The sequence below is a fragment of the Trichoplax adhaerens genome, genomic scaffold, assembly GCF_000150275.1.
Source record: "Trichoplax adhaerens TRIADscaffold_1 genomic scaffold, whole genome shotgun sequence".
Taxonomy (NCBI): Eukaryota; Metazoa; Placozoa; class Uniplacotomia; order Trichoplacea; family Trichoplacidae; genus Trichoplax; species Trichoplax adhaerens.
Window position 1 is genome coordinate 8,852,025 of NW_002060943.1, and position 20,832 is coordinate 8,872,856.

General features: G+C 33.4%; 2 protein-coding genes across 2 annotated transcripts in view; one reads left to right on the top strand and one right to left on the bottom strand.

Annotated features, from left to right (window-relative positions):
* Positions 1-262: 262 nt before the first annotated feature.
* TRIADDRAFT_52303 (uncharacterized protein) lies at positions 263-14,856 on the top strand (the record flags this gene model as incomplete). The annotated part of the gene is made up of 55 exons (XM_002108100.1): positions 263-693; positions 1,084-1,234; positions 1,394-1,528; positions 1,724-1,885; positions 2,019-2,115; positions 2,207-2,444; positions 2,567-2,624; positions 2,712-2,811; positions 2,957-3,066; positions 3,176-3,260; positions 3,326-3,467; positions 3,544-3,724; positions 3,831-3,983; positions 4,079-4,153; positions 4,250-4,392; positions 4,476-4,547; positions 4,846-4,936; positions 5,018-5,088; positions 5,186-5,257; positions 5,459-5,701; positions 5,849-5,962; positions 6,050-6,176; positions 6,287-6,463; positions 6,550-6,628; positions 6,772-6,953; positions 7,136-7,411; positions 7,534-7,666; positions 7,775-7,970; positions 8,108-8,220; positions 8,313-8,401; positions 8,480-8,594; positions 8,672-8,736; positions 8,941-8,984; positions 9,096-9,273; positions 9,559-9,654; positions 9,743-9,867; positions 10,018-10,167; positions 10,305-10,416; positions 10,529-10,648; positions 10,735-10,833; positions 10,922-11,084; positions 11,339-11,427; positions 11,597-11,742; positions 11,886-11,979; positions 12,294-12,431; positions 12,590-12,719; positions 12,848-12,906; positions 12,984-13,106; positions 13,204-13,289; positions 13,396-13,471; positions 13,570-13,715; positions 13,805-13,924; positions 14,062-14,374; positions 14,519-14,623; positions 14,737-14,856. The coding sequence occupies 55 exons, from the start codon at positions 263-265 to the stop codon at positions 14,854-14,856; spliced, it is 7,308 nt and encodes a 2,435-aa protein (XP_002108136.1).
* An 897-nt stretch (positions 14,857-15,753) lies between these two features.
* Positions 15,754-20,832, bottom strand: part of TRIADDRAFT_20166 (uncharacterized protein) — a gene marked incomplete at both ends in the record, with an annotated part of 5,791 nt that continues 712 nt past the window's right edge. The window contains 18 exons of the mRNA XM_002108834.1: positions 15,754-15,890; positions 15,999-16,084; positions 16,175-16,315; positions 16,415-16,582; positions 16,693-16,820; positions 17,119-17,281; positions 17,323-17,378; positions 17,509-17,624; positions 17,782-17,873; positions 17,995-18,182; positions 18,293-18,358; positions 18,451-18,516; positions 18,622-18,756; positions 18,887-19,000; positions 19,083-19,237; positions 19,339-19,459; positions 19,572-19,657; positions 19,849-20,045. Of these exons, the coding sequence (XP_002108870.1) occupies positions 15,754-15,890; positions 15,999-16,084; positions 16,175-16,315; positions 16,415-16,582; positions 16,693-16,820; positions 17,119-17,281; positions 17,323-17,378; positions 17,509-17,624; positions 17,782-17,873; positions 17,995-18,182; positions 18,293-18,358; positions 18,451-18,516; positions 18,622-18,756; positions 18,887-19,000; positions 19,083-19,237; positions 19,339-19,459; positions 19,572-19,657; positions 19,849-20,045 (2,215 nt within the window). The remainder of the gene's footprint in view (positions 15,891-15,998; positions 16,085-16,174; positions 16,316-16,414; positions 16,583-16,692; positions 16,821-17,118; positions 17,282-17,322; positions 17,379-17,508; positions 17,625-17,781; positions 17,874-17,994; positions 18,183-18,292; positions 18,359-18,450; positions 18,517-18,621; positions 18,757-18,886; positions 19,001-19,082; positions 19,238-19,338; positions 19,460-19,571; positions 19,658-19,848; positions 20,046-20,832) is intronic.

The window sequence follows — 20,832 nt, forward strand, 5'->3', positions numbered from 1 at the left end:
TAGACGATCTTATGAAATAGTTGCTTTCTATCCATGATAAATAATAATTAAACAATGTATCCGTAATTCTTTATAACGAATATTTTAGAGATTACAACGTCTAATAGCATCGTCTAGTAACGCCTTTGCGCTAGAGCTTATAAATAAAACAAGGATACCTTTGAAGTCTTGGATCCAACATCATAATAGGATAATGCAATAGACTGATTGCTTGATTTTATTATATTTCCATACAGCCAGACAAAGTCGCCAAAATGCAGCTATGGCGAAATCACATCCAACACCGATGAGCAATCTGTATTCATTGGCTAATCCTAATCTTAAATTTACCAGTTTAGGTGGTACTCCACAAAGTATGCATGTATCCACGATCAGTTCAACCATGAAGGTAAATACTGAATTGAATAAATTAACTCATCCTACACCTGCAGTTGCCAACTTATCACAGCAAAATAACTGGACCATGGGACAGTCAACTGCAGCGAAGAAAACTAATTTATTAAGCTCAAATATGAACAAGCGTCACTGTAGCGGTCACGCTTTAACCAACTATCAATTGCAACAAAGTACCAGTATTAAACCGAAAACGCTTAGGACTCTCTCCAGTATAGATAATACTAAGAGCCAAATTGGTGATGTTACCATTGGGAAACAAGTTACCAATGATGATCAAATATTAAATGATCGATTAAGGTTATTATCTTCTCATACAGTTCATACCTACTTATTATTAAGGATAGTGATAGATAATAAATGGTATAATACCTTAAATTGCGCCGTCAACATTATATTATGATATCAAATTAATTTCTATAATATAAAAACAGTGATATTAAATATATATATATATATAAATATATTTATATTCTCTATCTTAAGCTAATTGGTAATGTCAGTACTACAGTAATATGATCGATTAAATGGTGTTGTTGTATTAGTTCAATGATGTACGTACACTTTAACCTATATTTAGGAAATCCAAAATTAATCAGTAAAATTACGGTCAATGTGCATTGCTGCATATCGAAAATTTGGCCCAAAGTGATTATTTTATTTTTTACATTTTCATGCCTCCTTCGATAGCAACGTTGTCGACGAAGAAGAAATGATTCCAACTCCGGAATACGATCTTAAGGATTGGAAAAGCACCTCTGAAGATGATTTTGACGCAGAGGATCATATGGAAAAGCTCTATGCACCACCCAAGACTAGTTCAGATATTAGTAACTTGAAGGTTATATTCCCTTTTTATCGCTTAACCTTTGCTTACCGTTATAGAAATAAATCGCATGTCAGTCTACTACAGCACAGCGTATGTCAATAATAAATAAATATACCAACACTATACTATACTGTATATAGCCATTAATATCAATTTTTTTTAATTTTCTAGAAATGCTTAATCAACGCTGCTTCCTCGTCATTGATTGGCTCTCCTGATTTTAAAAGTAGAAAAGATTTCACCAGGCGGCAGCTGAAATTTTTAGCTAACAAAATCCAGATTTATGACCCAGAATTCATTCTTAAAGTACGTCTTACATATATTGTATCCCTACTCAAACTGCTCTCTACCTATCAACTCAACTATTAATACACGCCATCGAATATGTCCTATAATGACTGTTATACAACAGATCTAAAATGCGTAATATATTATTACATAATTTTGCTTAAATGCTATATTACAAAAATAATCTAAGGTCCTTTTTAAATTTCTTTGAAGGTTTCGTTGTATACACGCCAAGAGTTAGGAATACGTACTGCTGCTAATTTCTTATTGGCACTGGCAGCTAACATTCAAGCTTGTAGACCTTATCTGAAGAAATACTTTTCTACAATAATTAGACTACCATCGGACTGGATTGAAGTTGCCGAATTATACCAGGTACAATAATCTCGTATAATTATGCGAAATATTATTTTCAGACTATTATACTGTACGTGCAATATTATGTTTTCTGATTTTTATCCGTAATAAATTTCTATTCTATTTTTAATCCTGGCCCTCTTGAAATTAGTCACTACATGATAAAACTATAAGGATAGGATCTTTACCTAAGGCTCTACGGAAGGTCATGGTAGATAAATTCGGTGGCTTTGACGAATATCAGTTGGGTAATGCTATAGATTAGGATGTAGTAATATACAAAAATTCTCAGATAATATAATTGTAATATAACAGTACGCTTGTGTATATATTTGATAGCTAAATATAATAGACAAAAGAGAAAAAAATCAAGCCAGAATAAGAAAACGGATAAAACTTCACAGTTGGATCAAGCGGAATCAAATAATTACGCCTCAGAATTCAACGATATTATTTTCAGTGATGACTCCGAAGACGAAGAAGAAACAGTTCAAATGATGTTTACCTTAAAACAGTTAATTCGAAAATTGCATATAATCCAGCCAGCTGAACATGTTATGGCATTAATTGGAAAAAAGTAATATATACAGTAGATTGCGAGCACATGTAACACTGTAGTAAAAGTAAATAATAGAATCAGTTTTACTGTTGTAAATTTTTTCTGTAACTACATAATAATCTGTGATACCTGTCCACTAGATATCCTGTAGACTTAGAAAGTTTTCATAAGAGTGGCTTGTCTGGTATTTGGAATTCGGTAAGACACTTTCTTATTCTTGTTAATTATGTAACATATAATATGCATAAATTACTTATTCATGAATATTACATATACACGTAACAGGAACGAGCTAACAAGCGAATGAAATTACCAGTTCCTGAAACTTGGGAAACGCAGTTATCATTGCATGGTAATAAAGCTTCAACATGGGAAACTCTAATTGGTAAGTCATTAAGATTAGCCACAGGACATATACGTTACCTTAGTTTACAGCATCTTTGCATAATATGACACTAATGGCATTCATGTTTAGTGCAATGCGTAATCACTTAGCAACACCTATGTGATCAATTTTGTGATTATTTTAGAGCACCAGAAGTTACCATTTATAGCCACTTTAAGGAATTTAAGAAATCTAATTAAGGCTGGGATCAGCGACAAGCATCATAACCGGATTATTCGTAGACTTGAAAATGAAGTAAAGAGTATTTTATCCCCTTGTTTATATACAAATTATTCACGAAATAACGGATTTCAATTAAAATAATGTTGATTGATACCTGATTGGTTAACTGATTAATTTTTAGAATTCAGTTATCAACAGCAAATTATTCCCTTTTCGTTTCTTTACGGCTTTTGAAGCTATCAATGGATATGAAAAGACGTCGCAAGGTATAGTTATTTACGTCCTCAAAATTTATCTACGATACTGAAATATCTAACGGCTGTTATCAGAGATATAAGTGTCTTTTGGGATAATGGTTCTTATTTATTCATATACATTTTTGTTGGCAAATATTTTGAAGCTGGAGAATCTGGTAATCGCTTTAACAGGAAGTTTAAAAAATCAAATACGAAAAAAAAGAAACAGGTTGAGATGTAAGTAGATGTTGGTAATCTGTTTAACTAGCATTGCTGAATATGAATAAAAATTACTTTTTAACTTCACCTTTAGGCAAAAAACGGTTTCTGAAGCGCTTCTCAAACGATACAGGGAAGCATTAGATAATGCTGTAAAGGTAGCTACAAATCACAACGTTGCTCCTATTTGTGGCTCAACCCTCATTTTATGTAATGTTGCTGACGTGATGAAGATTCCTTGTACTGCAGCAAGAGGTCTTGGTAAACCTAGAACGGTAAATTTACCTTATCACGAATTCTTTAAGCTTCATCATAAGCGTTTACCAAATAGGTAATCTGCTTACCACTATGATTGCTGATGAGATATCTGTACTTTATTAGTTGCTAGAAGTTGGCATTTTGTTAGGCTTAATGTTCAGATACTCCTGCGAACAGTCTGAATTCATCATTTATGCTGATAACTGGAAAAAGATTGACGTATTCAACACTAATAGCATTCTTGAAAATACCGAGTCTATCTGCACGCTAGTTGAAGTTAGTGAATATCACACGTTCTTATTTTAATACCCCTAACAGTATAATTGTATACAGCAATGATGTCGATATCTTTCTTTGATTTTACTACAAAGAAATCAATGATCACTACAAGTCCAAACGGATTCCCTGAACAAGAAATGCTGAAATATCTTAAAGACCGAATTCAGGTGTTTAGCAAGCCATTCATAGTCTTTTTATAGATGAGCTATATTTATTTAATACGCTGTCGTTTATTTTCAAACGATACTATTTGGCTATTGTAGCTTGACAACCTCATTCTCCTTTCGAATGGATCAAGCGAAGTGCCTAATCACAGCGTTATGAATAGTTTTCTAACCAAATATAGAAGAGTAGTAAATCCGAATCTACTTTACGTTAATGTGAATTTAAGCGGAAAAGTAACTGGGTGAGTTATATATATTTAAATGCAGTCAGTATTGCAATCTTAATCATTAACATAATAATTCGATATATTCTTACTGTTTATAGATTTGATAGAAATAAGAAACTCAGCCATGAAAATGATGTTTACGTTACTGGGTTTAGCGACCAAATCTTAAAGTTAGTACTTTATAGCCAATATTATTATACTAAAATTGAATTCCTTTGTTGATGTCAGTACTTCCTGTTAATAAGTATACTGCTTACCATAATTATTATTCATACTACTAAATTTTTAAGTAAAGTCGAAACTTTTGATGCGTTTTCAGTCGTTCAGAAATTACTTTGCATCTACAATAAAATATTATTTTTATTCATCATTATAAAAAGAAATAGCTTTATTATGTTGTATTTGTCTAAATTTATTATTTAGAAATATTTACATCTGCTTTTTATACGTATACGTATTTTATAATAGATTTGTGGCTGATAGAGGAGGGGATGGACAGTTAATCAACGTGGAGAATATTGATAATGCTTATAAACTGAAATCTATCAAGATACCTAATGTAATAGGGTTTTTAATGAATAAAAGTAGATCTGAAAAGCTCTCTTGCTAATGTAATATCATTATCTTATAATTTGATCAGGCTATCTCAAGTGTTGATAAAAGTGAGGACAAATCGTATGGTATCGGAACTTTTGATATGTTTTTACCAAGGTCTTTAAAATCTGTCTTTACGATAATTCTGCATTATCAGCTCCATAGATCATTCCCGAAACTACAACATTCTGATGTAAATTCCCTACATTTTTAGGTGGAAAACCGTTCGTGTTTTCATATCATCTACGTTCTTAGATATGCATGGTGAAAGAGATATTTTAACAAGGTATGTTTTTCCGGAGTTACGCGCAAGATGCCAGCGTCATTTTCTGAATATTTTTGAAGTGGACCTTCGTTGGGGTATCAACGAAGCTGACATACAACATAATAGGTAAAATTTAAATACAAGCGTTATAATAAATATAGTAGTAGCAAATTAAAAGATAGTATACAAATACTGAATTAATTCATCAATTTTTGTTTACAGTATGCTCGAATTATGTTTAACTGAAGTCCAACGAAGTGATTATTTTATTGCTATACTTGGTCAACGATATGGTTGGTGCCCTAAAGAGTATGAAGTTCCACCAACTAGCGAATTTGATTGGGTAAGAAACTATCCGCCAAATAGGTCGGTGACCGAGCTAGAAATCCAACAAGCTATATTCAATAACCCATCCGAAGCAATTCGAAAATGCTTTTGTTATATCAGAGATAACACTTTTGAGAGGTAAGCAGATAATGAAATGTTTTATCAATTTATGATCTCTGCTTATGTTACAAACGATAAACTCTTACACATCGTCGCAATATCGATCTTAGATTTCTGTTCTTAATTAACTGGATCTAATATAGTTTTTCATTTTTCCGTTCTAAGTGATATACCTAAGAACTGGCTATTACAATTTGTCGATGATTCTGATATTGCAAAGGAGAAGATCGATAATTTAAAAAATCGTCTTCGGAAATGTGGCGTAGAAACTTATGAAAGGTATTACATGCTGCTCTAAACTTTTCATCTTCTCTACTGCAATGTTATTAACCAGAAATTGGCTTTATTTCTAATCAATTTTGAAAGATATCCGTGTAAGTGGGGTGGTATTGTTGACAAAAAGCCTTACCTAACAAATTTAGAACAGTTTGGTCTTAGGGTTTTGCATAACCTATGGAATGCAATTGAACGCGACTACATTCAAAATGACAATGTAGGTATATTGAACAAGCTTAAACAATAAACGAATTTTTCCTGAAATATACTAAATATGTATGTACAATAATTATGTTAATGGTGCGCTTTTTCTTGAATACATTCAAGGACAATAACTTCGAAGATGAAGAATACAACACACAAATTTCAGTTGTCGATTTACACTCTAAAGATTTTATAGGCAGGAAGCGATTATGTAAGGAATCGAATGATTTGTTGCATGAAAGTGAACAAGGAATTATTTTATACTGTGGTAAAAAAGGTTGTGGAAAAACTGCTTTAATGGTAAGACTGCATTTTTAATAGCAAAAGACGAAAAGTCTTAATAGGTAAATGTAGGTAGGTTATAATTGCTTATTATTTTAATGTAGGCCAGACTAGTAAAAGACCAAATGTCGACCACTAACTGGTGTCATCGAATTATCCCTTATTTTATTGGTTCATCAAGCGGTAGCTGTAAAATAACTAACTTATTACACTATTTTTGCCGGCAACTGAAGCGAGGGGCTGACATTGTTCAAGAAATACCTGATACATATCAGTTCGTATACCATATATATTCTTAATATCGTATGTTTTAATGATATTAAAAGGTTTGTATGTGCAAATTTTCGCAACATTTAGGGAGCTTGTTACATGTTTTCATGAATTCCTTATCCAATCGGCATCCTTTCATGGTAGCAATCCAGTGATAATATTTATCGACGGTTTAGATCAATTGAATTCGTACTACAATGCCAAAGACTTGCAATGGCTACCTCAATTAATTCCTGAGGTTTGTAGTTCAATTCTTTTTCGAGCGACAGTTTAATCCTTGTTGTTCTAGTACTGTAGATAATGCGGCTATTGGAGTGTGCTATATTGACTTTTATAAATGTCACACTTTGTGGTAATTGTTCGATTTCAACGTTCGACCTATAGATTTTAATAGTATAATGTGCGTATTTTTATTTTTAGAACGTGTTATTCGTAGTAAGTGTAAATGAAAACGAAGACTGCTTTAAGAATCTTGAACATCGATCAGACATTATCCATAATTTTAAGCTATCGGGAATCGATTCGTGGGAGAAAGCTACCTTTGTCCGACAGATTCTTCAAAAATATCGTAAAAGTCTTGATGAGTCCAATTTTAATAAACAAATGAACGTTCTAATATCCAAACGTGAAGCATCTAGTCCATTATTTTTAACTTTAGCATGTGAAGAATTGAGAATGTTTGGAATTTTCGAGCAGGTATGATTGTTCAGCGATATAATGTATGTTGTAGTGTATTTAATAATTAATTCGATATTAATAGTGTGCAAATGTTTATACAATGCATATTTCATGCTTTATTAACGGATAAAATTACATAGATCACCGAACGAATTAAGACTATATCTCAAACTATACACGGACTATTGGAGCAAACCCTTGAAAGGATCGAAATAGATCATGGAAAAGAAATTGTAACAGCATTATTTCAAGTTGTACTCAGCTCTAAAGATGGTAATTATTACTGGATGTTACTTATCGGAAATTACGCAAATAAAGTGTCCCTTTTCTTTTATCAAATAATTTCAATTCTTTCTAACTGATGCCTAACGTCGTTTCCAGGTATTGACGAAACGTATCTACCTCTTCTTTTGGGTGTATTAACATTACCCGAGATAAAGAAAGACTTAATGCAGATTTCAATTAAAAAGTTATCACAATATACCACCAGTGCACTACCTATTTGTCCGCTGATGTATGCCAGACTCCTCCGAGCTGTTAAGGAATTTCTATTTCCGGCTCAGCAGCAAGATCTCGTGTAATTTTTATTTCGTTTTACGATTAGTCGAGCGTCATAATGATTTTGTATCTGCTCTTATGCCATCATATACTTTTGTTACGTATTGAACATTACAAATACTGTAATATTAAGAGCTTTATTAACGCGATTGACAGAAGTTCCTGTCAGCTAGCTATTCAGCACGGAAAAATTAAGGAAGTCCTAGAAGCTCGCTACACGAAAATGGAGCGGTCCAATAAACTTGCTTTTATACATAAAACATTAGCTGGTATGAATAACGTATAATAATGTTTCATATTAAACTCAACCGCAATCTTGTTCGGTTATGCAATACTAAAGCATAATCTCGTGTCTTTGAAGCCTTTTATCTGGTAAAAGCGGATCCTACCAGCAACCGATCTTGGGAAGGTTTTGACCCATGGGCTTTTATTGCGTTACCTTACCACTTGGTAAATCAACAATTATAGCATAATTTTACTGCAACCGACTTTAAGTATTGTAAAAATGTACAAAATTCCGCTTTTTAGATTCGTGGTGCTTGTTATAATGAATTATCGGAGCTCTTATGTGACCTGAAATTTATTACCGCTAAATGTAAACTTGGCTTAGTAAACCACCTTATCGATGATTACCATGGTCAAGGTTAACGGACCCAATTCAAATATCTGTAAAAATCATTGTATAAATTTATAACGCTTATCACTATTGAATTTAAATAGTTACTTTTGAAAGAGTGAGTGAAGATAAAGCATACCACAAAGCCATGAAGCAACAAAAAATTCAGGTTTACGCTAAATAATAACTACTCTAAAATGTTTACAAACTAAATGATGTCAATTAAGAACATACCCACACTTATATCTGCAATATACTGTTATACGAAGTGTATTGACAAAACCTGCTTCAACTGTGTACCGTAATTTGCAATAGTAACTTATCATGAGTAGTCAAGTTTAAGGATTGACTTTTACCCATTTTTTGGCTATAGGATTTTGGAAATTTTGTTTCCAGAAATTTAAGCATCCTTAAGACGTAAGTATGAGTTTAGTTTCCTTTACGACAGTAACCGAATATATGTCTAAGATTGCGAATTTTACTGAAAGTATTGACCCGAAATGATTAAGCATTTAATAATCTTTGAAGGAATGCGTTTTTATGCCAGCAACAAGCTCTTAACGAGCCGTTAAATACCTACCCAGCTGAATTAGCCGCTGCACAAATAAAGACTGAAGCTAGGTCTTCGAATAATCTTATTATGGAATGGTGTAATAAGCCAACTCATTGCAACCCATGCTACATGACTCTTGAAGGATTTCAACAGGTAACTTGTTTTGTTCTTACAGCAAGATAGAATCTTCAGAACTTAAGCTTTATTACAGTAATTTTAAGATGTTTGTTATATTACATTTATTGCAAATAATAATTTATTAGTATACTATACTTGATATAAAGTGCTAAAAAAGGAAAGTAATTGCGGTACTGATCTCGTATAGGAAACAATTATTATTGCATTTGCAATATACGAGCACTATTAATAATGTCGAACTGAAGTCAAAAATTCTAGAACTTCTGTGCTCTTGTAGTTAATATTTATAATTTTTGCTAGCCACTCCTAGCCATTGCCATATCAGAAGATGACCAATACGTTGCTTGTGGTTCTAAAGATTGTACTGTTAAACTATTCGAGCTATCGACGGCAAAAGTAACCAAAATTGACTATATTAGTTTCTCTTTTAGTATTTGATCGTAGGGGTAAGATGCGAACAAACACATTTGCTATGTTATCATAGGAATTAAAGAGTTTCGTTGGTCATGCGGGGCCGGTAACTGATTGCTGCTTTATTGGCAGTAAGTATTTATGCAGCGCCTCACTAGACGGTAACATTAGCGTATGGGATTTAGCTAACGGTCACAGGTGTGCTTCGATACAAAATATACGTAACATGTGAAACTTATCTCGTAACCGCATTTATTGCTGGATTTAAAATTAGTCTTTGTACAGTACTGTTTAGAATTCACTTCCAAATTGTCAGTAAGAATTTTTGATTTTTGTATTTTTGTATAGACGACATATACTCTCGCTACACCATAGATCGATATGTCAGTGTACAGTGGATAGAAATGAGAAATTTATAGCATCGGCTTCACTAGACGGGAACGTAATAATTTGGAAAGTTAACGATGGAAGTTCATTTGGCAAATTCAGTGTAAAAAGGTTCGCTATGCCTTTTAATTTTTAAGTACAAAAATTACATTAAATTTCTTTGATTGATTCTAGTATTAAGATGATTTCATAGTTCACGAAACCTATTTATCACTTTCAATTACATAATTAATATCATTAACTTTTAGCAACCGCCCCTTCAATTGCGTATCATTTCATCCCGAAGCACCGTTAATTGTAGCTGGTAATTGGGATACAAATATTTATACCTGGGATGTAAATACGAAAGAACAAAAGCAGGTAAGATACAAACTTTATCGACTACTTTTTTTAAATCTAAAGACACTCGGCACATAGAGTAAGTATTGACGCCGCTCATCCTCAGAATCCTTATTCTAATGATCATACCTAGGTACTACGTGGACATACAGCCTCTATTAGAGATGTCGCATTTTGTAATGGTGGTAATTTTGTTATATCTGCTGATATATCCGGACAAGTTATGATTTTTTCTTTAGCCCACGGAACAAATGTATGATGATTTTGGAAATACGCATTTAGGGTTGTTATGGAGCTCTTCGATAATAATTAGAAACTGTGGTATGATACTCTTTCTAGGTTGGCAGCTTGCATGGTCATTTCTTCCCTATAAACAAAATAGCAGTATCCAGTAATCCCCACGTATTAGCAACTGCCAGTGATGACCATAAAGTAAAGGTAAGTTTAACTCCATTAATATATCATTAAAATCAAATAGAGTATTTAGGATCAGTAATAAGTGTCCACAATCTCGAAATGCTTATAGCTATGGAGGAATACATTAGGCAGGGCATTATTTTCCAGTCATTTTGAAATGCAGCGAATGACTGCGGTTAAAATTAGCCTTAGCGGAAAGTTTATCGCAGTTGGATCATCAAATGGTGATTTATCTATTATTGACCGAAATGTGGGCAATCAAATTTTATCAGGTAATTACAGAGAGTGACATGTATGAATTCCGCTTTTATTACTATAATCAATTATTGCAATTACATCGAGATCTAATCAATTACTATCGCTTTGCGTTAATGCTTCAATTTTTTTGCAAAAGTATTCGTGAATGAAATTTTCGATAATAGCGTAGTTTATCTTTACAAGTGCCTTACTAACAACTGCTCTATACGCATAAACTTCTCTATATTTAAAATCAACTAGTGTTGATATTGATATTTTTCAAACTTAGTTCAAGCACATAAACAATGTATTCGATCTCTAACCTGGTCTCCATGTGGATTAAATATTATCACTGCATCTGATGATAAAACTGTCAAGGTCTGTCGTGTTACTTACCTTTATACTATTCCTGCTGCAACATCACATATTTCGATATTATAAGTTTCGAAATATACATACTGATGTAATTGTTGTTATTATTAGGGCATATATAATATAATATAATCTATTACCAATAGTAAGGTTGCATCCATTTATGACTATACAGATTATCAACATTGAACATGCAGATATTAAAGAAACATTATCTGACCATTCTGCAGCTGTAACATGCATTGCCAGTTCAAAAAAGTATTTAGCTACAGGATCGGAAGACTGTTCTATAAATCTTTACCACAAGCACACTGTGTATCGGTTAGTTATTTCACTGTCAAATGAATTAAATTGTAATTAATAAGAGCTCATCTGCTGGATGATACAGTATTGTTTGTTCTACGCAAAATTAATAGCATAAATCCAAATTTGTAATCATACAATGATTGTCAATTACTTTACAGGCTTGATTCAAATCTCAGTGGACACACTGCATGTATAGCGGCTGTTGATATCTCATCAAATGAAAAATATTTACTATCCAGTGGTCATGATAAGGTGATTTTACCTGTATCGAAAGTGTTCATACTGAGTAAACAGTCTTTATATAAACATCACCTTATTAATTAACTACACTACACATTCATTGCTGATAGGTCATTCGTTTATGAACATTAAAACGAAACGATGCGTAATTGAAAGTCACGAAAGCCATTTAGATTTAATAACAACATGTGCATTTGGTTCAGTTCATGATACTGTTGTAAGTAAATTATTTTTATAGCGATAACTTTTATATAAATTATGCATCTGTTAGATAAATCACAGCAATCGATGTCTTAGCGTAAAGCAAACACACAATAATCATCTAGGTAACCGCATCAAACGACCACACGGTTAAGTGCTGGGATGCTTCGGAACTATCCTTAGTCCTTCATCGTAAGAAAGTTTTGATTCCTGTCTCTGAAGTACATAGTCACAATAGCGCGGTTAATACTGTGTCAGTTGCGGTAAGTTGTGCAATTTAAAATTTAAAAATGTATAACAGTCCATTATGTTTAATTCACTTTATATGAGTATACAGATAATTAATTTGTATTAAATGCGACTTCTCGCCAGTTACATTTCCTTTATCCGAGCCAACATAATTTAATCATTCAATCTGCAGAAAAACTTGATTGCCTCTGCCTCTAGCGATGGAACTGTCGTTATATCCAACCGAATGGGTATTGAAATTACTTCCTTTAAGGCACACTCAGATCGAATTAATGCTTGCCATTTAGTGTTTCTGGATGGAGGTGAGTTTGAAACAATTATGTTAGCATATTTCTATTGTGTTCCGATTTTCAAATTTGAATACTAGGAAGATGTGTACGCTGTAATCATTGGTGTTGTCTGTACCTTCAATTTTTGATTTAAATCATAGATTATTACTTAACAACTAGTGGTGACGATGGCTACGTTAAAACCTGGAGGCCAATACAAGTCTGTTTTTTCTTTCTACTTATGATTCACAGAGTAAAATAATGTTTTCAGCATTCATTATAAATTATTTTTACTAGGGTGAAGAAATTTCTTCCTTGGTTGGTCATTCGGATCGTGTAGTCGCTGTCAAAGTTAGCCACAGTGGTAAAACAATATGCTCTGCTTCTATAGATAAAACAATCAAATTTTGGCGTACGGACGTGAGTTGGAAACTTGTAATATCTTTGTATAGAAATTATTAAGACTTTGGTTATTACTAAATTTAGCAAGAGATATAACGTCAATGCTTTATTGCAGTTTAATCATGTTAAGCAAGCGCATATATCGGCAGTTACAGGGGTGACTTTTTTATTTCATACGAATATCGCTGCGTCTGCATCTAGGTAAGTTAAAAGTATTGAGATGAGATAACAGCTGGAAAAAAGATGAAATCCAACAATTTAATAATGCTTCAATAATAATCGCAATTGTATCATTTAAATTTATTAGAGATGGGATGGTCATTATTTGGAAACTGTTTTACAAAGATGGGAAGCTGGCTCTAGAAAATAGATTACAATTTCAAGTATACATTGCGGAATTTTGCATATAAATGTGTAGCCAATTATTAAATATCCGATTACGTAAGGGATACTTTTCAGTACTAATGCATTATCCCCATAGGCTAGCGATGAGGCTGTAAACTGTCTTCGTCTCTATGGTGAAACCGATAATCATGGTATACATTTAATCACCGGATCAAATGATTGTAAGGTGATAGTATGGAATATAGAGTTGGATGGCAGCCCGACTGTGATGAATTCCATTGAGTACGTTTTTCAACTCCATGTGTAAAACTACAGGAATAATTTAAATGTATAAAGACTTTTAAGCATAATCTAAAACCTTGTGTCATCAGGTTGTCAGCACCTGTTCTATGCCTCAACATTCATAACAAATTACTCTATATTGGAACTTGGTCTGGCCATCTGTCTGTTTGGAATATAGGAACAATGATGGAAGTTAATAGCTACACAAGGTAAAATAAGAAGAAATATAAATGATGTATTGGTGCTTAATAAACCTTGTTAGATAACTAAATTTACATCGAAGACTACAAATACCTCTATAATGTAAAGGTGATTTCTACTCTTTCACTATTCCTAAATACGATAGGTTGAACAATGAATGGATTTTAACTATCGATATATCAAACACATCACCCTATTGTACATGCGGTACCACAGCCTGTTTTGCTACGGTGTATTCTACATCCGAAACCAACAACAAAATTTTGCGTCATGTAGCAATTCCTGACGACAAAGCATCCGAACGTAACAAGCATCATGCTTGTGTTTCGTACTTTTTAACCAGTCAGATATTAGCCATGAACTTAAATATAGAATCAATAGATGAAGTCTTAATTATAGGCGACAGTGATGGTAATATTTTTGTATGTGATGCTAACAAAGAATACCTTCATCGCAAGGTACGATATTTTCATTTTTTCTGTATAGTAAATAATTTTACTAAAACCTAATTAAATTGGCAGCTTGATACAATAGCACTCATAATAAGACTGGCCAAATTGCAGGCGCTGATTAATTGATTTTCTTTGATAACCTTCACTTAGCTCCATACTGCAGCGATATCAGAAATCATTCAAACAAAACAGTATTTAATTACGGCTTCCTGGGATTCTACTATCAAGATATGGGAATACGAAACTTTAAAACTTGTAGGCCATATTACACTATTACGATAGCTCGATTATAATTACCGAGCGTATAGTGATTGGATGTTGCATGTCCGGCAAAATAAATGATTGAATTCATTCCCTTTCTACGATAGGTTGGTAAATTCTATTGCCAATCACCTGTGACATCTATGACTGCTATTATGTCTTGGGACAATTCTGGTATCCTTTGTGGTGATTACTTGGGAAATATCTATTTGCTGCGATATATGTAGCGCTTGATTCTTGATTAAAATACTAGACGAATTTATCCAAGAGTTGCCATCTAGGCAGAAACGAACGTACTGTAAATGCTTAATTTTTCTACGTTGATTTACGTTCAATGAGTGGTACCTAACCATTTATAATAATTGATTTCGTATTGTATGTGGTATATTACATGTTACATAAAGATCCGTTCGGTCAGTACCTTGGATGAATATATATATACCGAATAAATATTTATCCTTATATTCAATACTCAGCATGAAAGCTAATAAGACGATAGGCTATATTTGCTACTGTCCTATCGTACAGTATACGGTGGTATTCAGTGTAAAGAATGCCGTCCGATGCAGCTTGTATTGTGCCAGATTAATATGAAATTAACACAACACTACTCGGATAGTTTACATGATAGGCAGTCACAAGCAAACTAATTAAATTATCATGCGATCAATGAATAATATTCGCTCATTTTGAGTCTAAGAAGTTGTTTATTAGAGAAGTAGTAGTAAGCACCTTCCTGTAATCAAAAAGATAGCAAATGAAGGCGCAAAATTAGCTAAAGTTACAAAGTTTAATATTCCGCAACTACACTGTAAAACTGGACAGGTAATAAGAATGCATTGAATAATAAGACTAAGACTTACAAATCATGGCGTACTACCACTAATAAGAATTAAAAATTATCACTCAAACGAAAAAATCTTAAAATAATTACCTCCATTACGACAATAACTGGTGCTCTTAAACTTAAAAACTACGAAATGCCAACACTTTTTAATGTTAAATTCATTAATTATAGATGCTATTTAAGCACCTCATTAGTGCCTATTCCTTACAATATTTAAACATAAGTTTCTTGCGCAAAGTAACAAAGTAAACGATGGTAAGAGATACATCACGAAGTATTAAACATTCCTTTTTAGCCAGTCTTCTGCAACTCTTTCATAACTATTGATCCACGAAATTCTGTTCTTAATACTTTCAACAGACTGCTTAACAGCGTTAGCACCTGTGCCTACATCAGGATTCTGTCTGAAGAAATCTTCAACCTAGAGAAAGGCATACACAACTTATTAATATACAGTATAGTCATCCATGCAATCTTCAGGGTTGTTAAAATACTAGATTCACTCTTGCTTCAATCTTAAACTTGCCTGCTTCAATCTAAATTGTGATGCAAACCGTCCAGCAGTATTTCTGATTAAGCTACCAAAGGAAAAGAAACTGCCGCCATACCTTTAACAAAATGTACAAATTTTAGTCATAATTATAAACATTCCCTTGATTCGAATACTAGTAAACATCATATAATGTATAAGATTTTACGTTTTCCTAATATATGCCCAATTAGCACGAACGAAGTCCCATGCGAGAGGCCTGCCAACCAAGTTATTGGCAATGTAACCAATAACAACAGTAGAATCTTGGGAACGAACTTTAGCAGGATCAATGGACCACCTTAAGTACCTACAAACAGTTCAATAATTTTTTGAATGTTTAGTGTACGAGAATTAAGTTAATTAATCATTGCAATTGGTAAATCCATCATCAGAAGTCACAATGTACCTATTCAGAATCCACGGTTCCTTTGAATATGACAAAGCATCTAATATAGTTCGTTTTTCGGAAGCGACATTCGTTTTATAGAAGTAATTATACAGGAAATCCCACTCTGCGATACCTCCATTAGCTATACCAAAACGGTATACAACCGCCTTCAAGTTCGGTTTTACGCTAATGTTGAATAGACGATTGATCTCACTATCCCCGCTTTGCAAAAAGTCACCTTGACTATGCAAGTATTCTGTATTTCCAGGTAAAATTAAATATCAACATTAACTTACGCATTATTTGTGGGGTCCGCCATAAAGCGACGGAAAAGCAAAGTTGCATTATCTAAACATGGCTTGTATCCAAATCCACAACCAATAGTTAAGGCCGACATACGCAATAATCTGATTAAATTTGATGGCTTATATCAATTATTGAAATTATGGTAATTTTATAATTTTAAGGTAGTAATTAGTATGTTCAGTTTTTAAAGCTTACTATTAATACATAATTATAGTAAAAAGTTAAAAATACTCACTTCTGAGTATGACTCCCTTTGTCTTCAAAGCCAATCGTGTCCAATAAAGGCTTTAATTGCTTCAAGTAATATTGCTAAATAATAGGGTATATAAATAAAAGCTCATAATAAGCTTATCACATTCATAATGTGAGATTATTTTATTATAGTTGTATAATTAAATATATGCGTCTAAGTATACATATCTGTCATTTACACTAACCGAAAAGTAACCGTAGGATGAACGATATGATATGATGGATCCAATAGCGCCAAGTACAGAGTTTGCAGTCCTCCAAGGAACATAGCTTCTTTCTTTCGTAAGATACTTTGTTGTGCCAAATGCGATGTCGAGTACTTGGAGACTTCAAGGGTTCATTATAATTATCGATCAGTCCCTTATTACCTTGCAAGATTAAAAGCGTCATCAAGTAGATTGGAGAAATCTCTTTTTGATAATGCCTGTCACGCATACGGAAAGCAACGATCAGTATTTCATGAATATTTCAATACGTTATAAGCACATATGTCAAACACTATAAAATCAATCAACATTTTTTAAATGCACGCCATCATTATTGGAAAAACTTACCGGTTGTGTTTTCTGCATTTCCTGGATGAGGAGATTCCAATTACTTACTGGATAGTTAACTCGGTAATAGCCATAAGCATCTTTGTTGGCCTTCAGCCAAGTACCAGCTGGCCAAGCTATATTGAGAGCTATTTAGGAATTTAAAATTACATAATTACCAAACTTGTTGTAAAGTACAAAATACTCACACACAACATTAGATTTTAGATCGCTACAGTACTTGCAAAATACTTTTAATCTATCTAACTATTTATAATCCACATATGCATGAACGTAGCTTACTGGAACTCATGTTAACCATTGCACTTCGAATTGTGTTCGGCGAATTTCCAAGAATGTATTTAAGCGGGATATTCCACTTGTATCTATTAATTTAAAGCAATTAGCCAAGTCTAGCTTTCTGATAAGCTTACGCGGATCAAATTTTATTCATCTTTAATAAATGTAATTAGAGATACTACTAATAATAAATAAATATTATCATACCCATAGGGTGACCTGAATTTTGAGGTTGCTGGATCAACCTCGGGATTTTTATTATTGGGATCCAACAAGAAACGTTTTTGTGAGAGTCGAGCTTGAGAACCTGTATTCGTGATAGTAACGACAGGAAATCCCATTTGCAGTGTCCAAGTATCCATAACATCAGTAACATTTATCCTGTAAGAAATGGCCTTAAATGTTGCCATAATAATTCGATCAATGATGTGCTACGGGCAATTAACTACAGAACTTTATGATAGTGCTTGTAAATCATTAATATACATATCCGATTAAATTTTACCTCCGATAAAGTTTGCCAAAGATCTCGAGTTACAGCATTCCGATATTCGAATTTTTTTAAGTATCTCTACATTTAAGAAAAGTAAACGTACGATAAAGAGATAATCTAAAAACTTTTAAGCCATCAATGTGCAATCAGTTTTAGAATATATGTCATACCGAAATGCCATTCTTGAAATCCAAATTACCCATCATATCTCTCATCATTCTAATGATCGATGCACCCTACATTATAATTAAAAGATTACTTACTAACTTCTATTACAGTACCAACGTTTCAAAAAAATTAAAATATCCACAATTCAAAAATAGGTTTCAAAGAGAACAGACCTTCGCGTAAGAAATTGTGTCGAAAACTTCATTAATTTCGTCGGGATGATAAACAGTAACTTGGACAGGATGTGAAGTTACAAATGCATCCAAAGAGAAGGCGCGCTGTACGTCGATAGGTACAAATTGATCGAGCTATTCAAACAAAGAGCACAACAATTGTAAATTTTTAGCAATATAAAACTATAGGGAAATCACGTATTATCTATCCACTGTGGTGATCATCATTCTCTAATTATTGGGGAAATTTAAAATTATGTATTACCATTTCCCATGTAGGTTGATAATGATCAGTGCCGAGATATTCCATGAAACTAGCAAAGCCTTCGTTAAGCCAAAGATCATCCCACCACTTCATAGTGACTAAATTACCAAACCACTACATGTTCAAATAGAAATTGAATAACTTAGTTCACAACAAGAGAGTAACGTAGGAGCTCATATCAATAATTTTTATTAACCATATGAGCCAATTCATGAGCCACTACATAAGCAACACGTTGCTGATTGTTAGCTGCAGAGACATTTGGATCATATAATAAAGCAGTTTCGCGATAGAGAATTAAACCCCAATTTTCCATGGCCCCAGCAGCAAAGTCAGGAACTGCTACCATGTCTATTAGTTATTAAGGTGGCGATAGGTATCAAGCGATTAGCAAAGCAAGAATAATGAAATGTATCAAACAGCAAACTAATTACCGCATTATCAAGCATTACCTTGTTTCGGCAATGGGAAAGGAATACCGAAAAAATCTTCGAAGTAATCAGTTATATTAACACCACCAATTAAAGCGAAATTGCCCTGATTGATAGTATCGGTAGTTGCCCAAACCCTTATCTAGATCCAATTTTAGTAAAATTTAGCTCCGCTGAGAAATTTTTAATTAATTTTAAATTGTATAAACAGGCAACATGAAACATAAAGCTGTTTACTATTTATGTTAACATACCGGTACTCTGTTTTTGGTCATCATTTCGATGTAAGTAAAATCGGCTAACACAAATGCAAGTAAGTACGAACTCATCCTAACACTGGCTGTAATAAATTGAAATATCGATCGTTAAGTACAGTTTCTATTTTAACAATAATAAAACAACGTATGCAAAGACTGAAATTTAATTACCAGGCTACATCAATGGTCAATGTATCAAGGTGACAATACAACCTGCAAAGTCTTTCTTTGTACTGTACTACGCTAGATATGAAGTATCGTTCACTAAACTTACTGTTGTAGTCATATCTTCTAAAACCAGGGCGATTAGGTATTGTAACATTTCTTTGAATTGGCATATTCCATAGAACGCTCGTATAATTTGATTGAGTAATGATTGTTGCTGTAAAATTGGCCTTCAATTCAGGCTCATCAAAGAGAGGTATAATCTTACGTGCGTCAGTTGGTTGACATTGGCTAGCTGCGATATTTCTAAATTGGAAAAAATAACATTGCATAAAATTTTAGAAATGCAACAAATTTACTTCACAATTGTTAGGATTTACAGCAACACATTGACGTAACGATTGCTTCCCCCTCAATTTTTTTTTGAATTCCGTCATTTCGATACTCGATTAACAAATTTAAAGTAACCTATCGTGCCGTTCGCATTCGCAACCCTACCCATCAAATACGACATAAGTAATTTCCCCTGCTTTAAAATAAACTCCATATCTAAAAATGAAGAGCCGCTTGTGCTACAATAATGATCACAACATTTGTTTTGGCACATGGCACTACGACTGGTGTTGACAACGCTAAACCGTAGTACAGTACAGTATAGTGAATTATTTACAGTACAGTACTTTGCGCGATTGTAATTTCGAAACTGGCCAATCAAATTCAGCTTCCAATTTACGTCACAGAGAGGCTGATTTGATAGATTGTTATTCCGTCGAGGACACGTTTCCTGTGGTCATGTAACCAGCATTCGGTGCGCACTTTTTAGAGCTCCAGTAGTAGGAAAAGGATTACAGCACGGTACTGTACACTGAGTGTACAGTACGGGCCTCATTTTAGAGCTCCAGTAGTACAGTACAGTACTGTACAATCATAGACTACTACAGTACAGTACTATATGTACAAAAAACACTGTAGACTGTAGTCCATGGTACTGTACTGTACAGTACAGTACAGTACTGTAAAAAAGACTTCTCCGATAGGGCAATACGGTACAGTGGAAAACTCTCTTTAAAATGAGAGTCTGGTGAATCAGCCG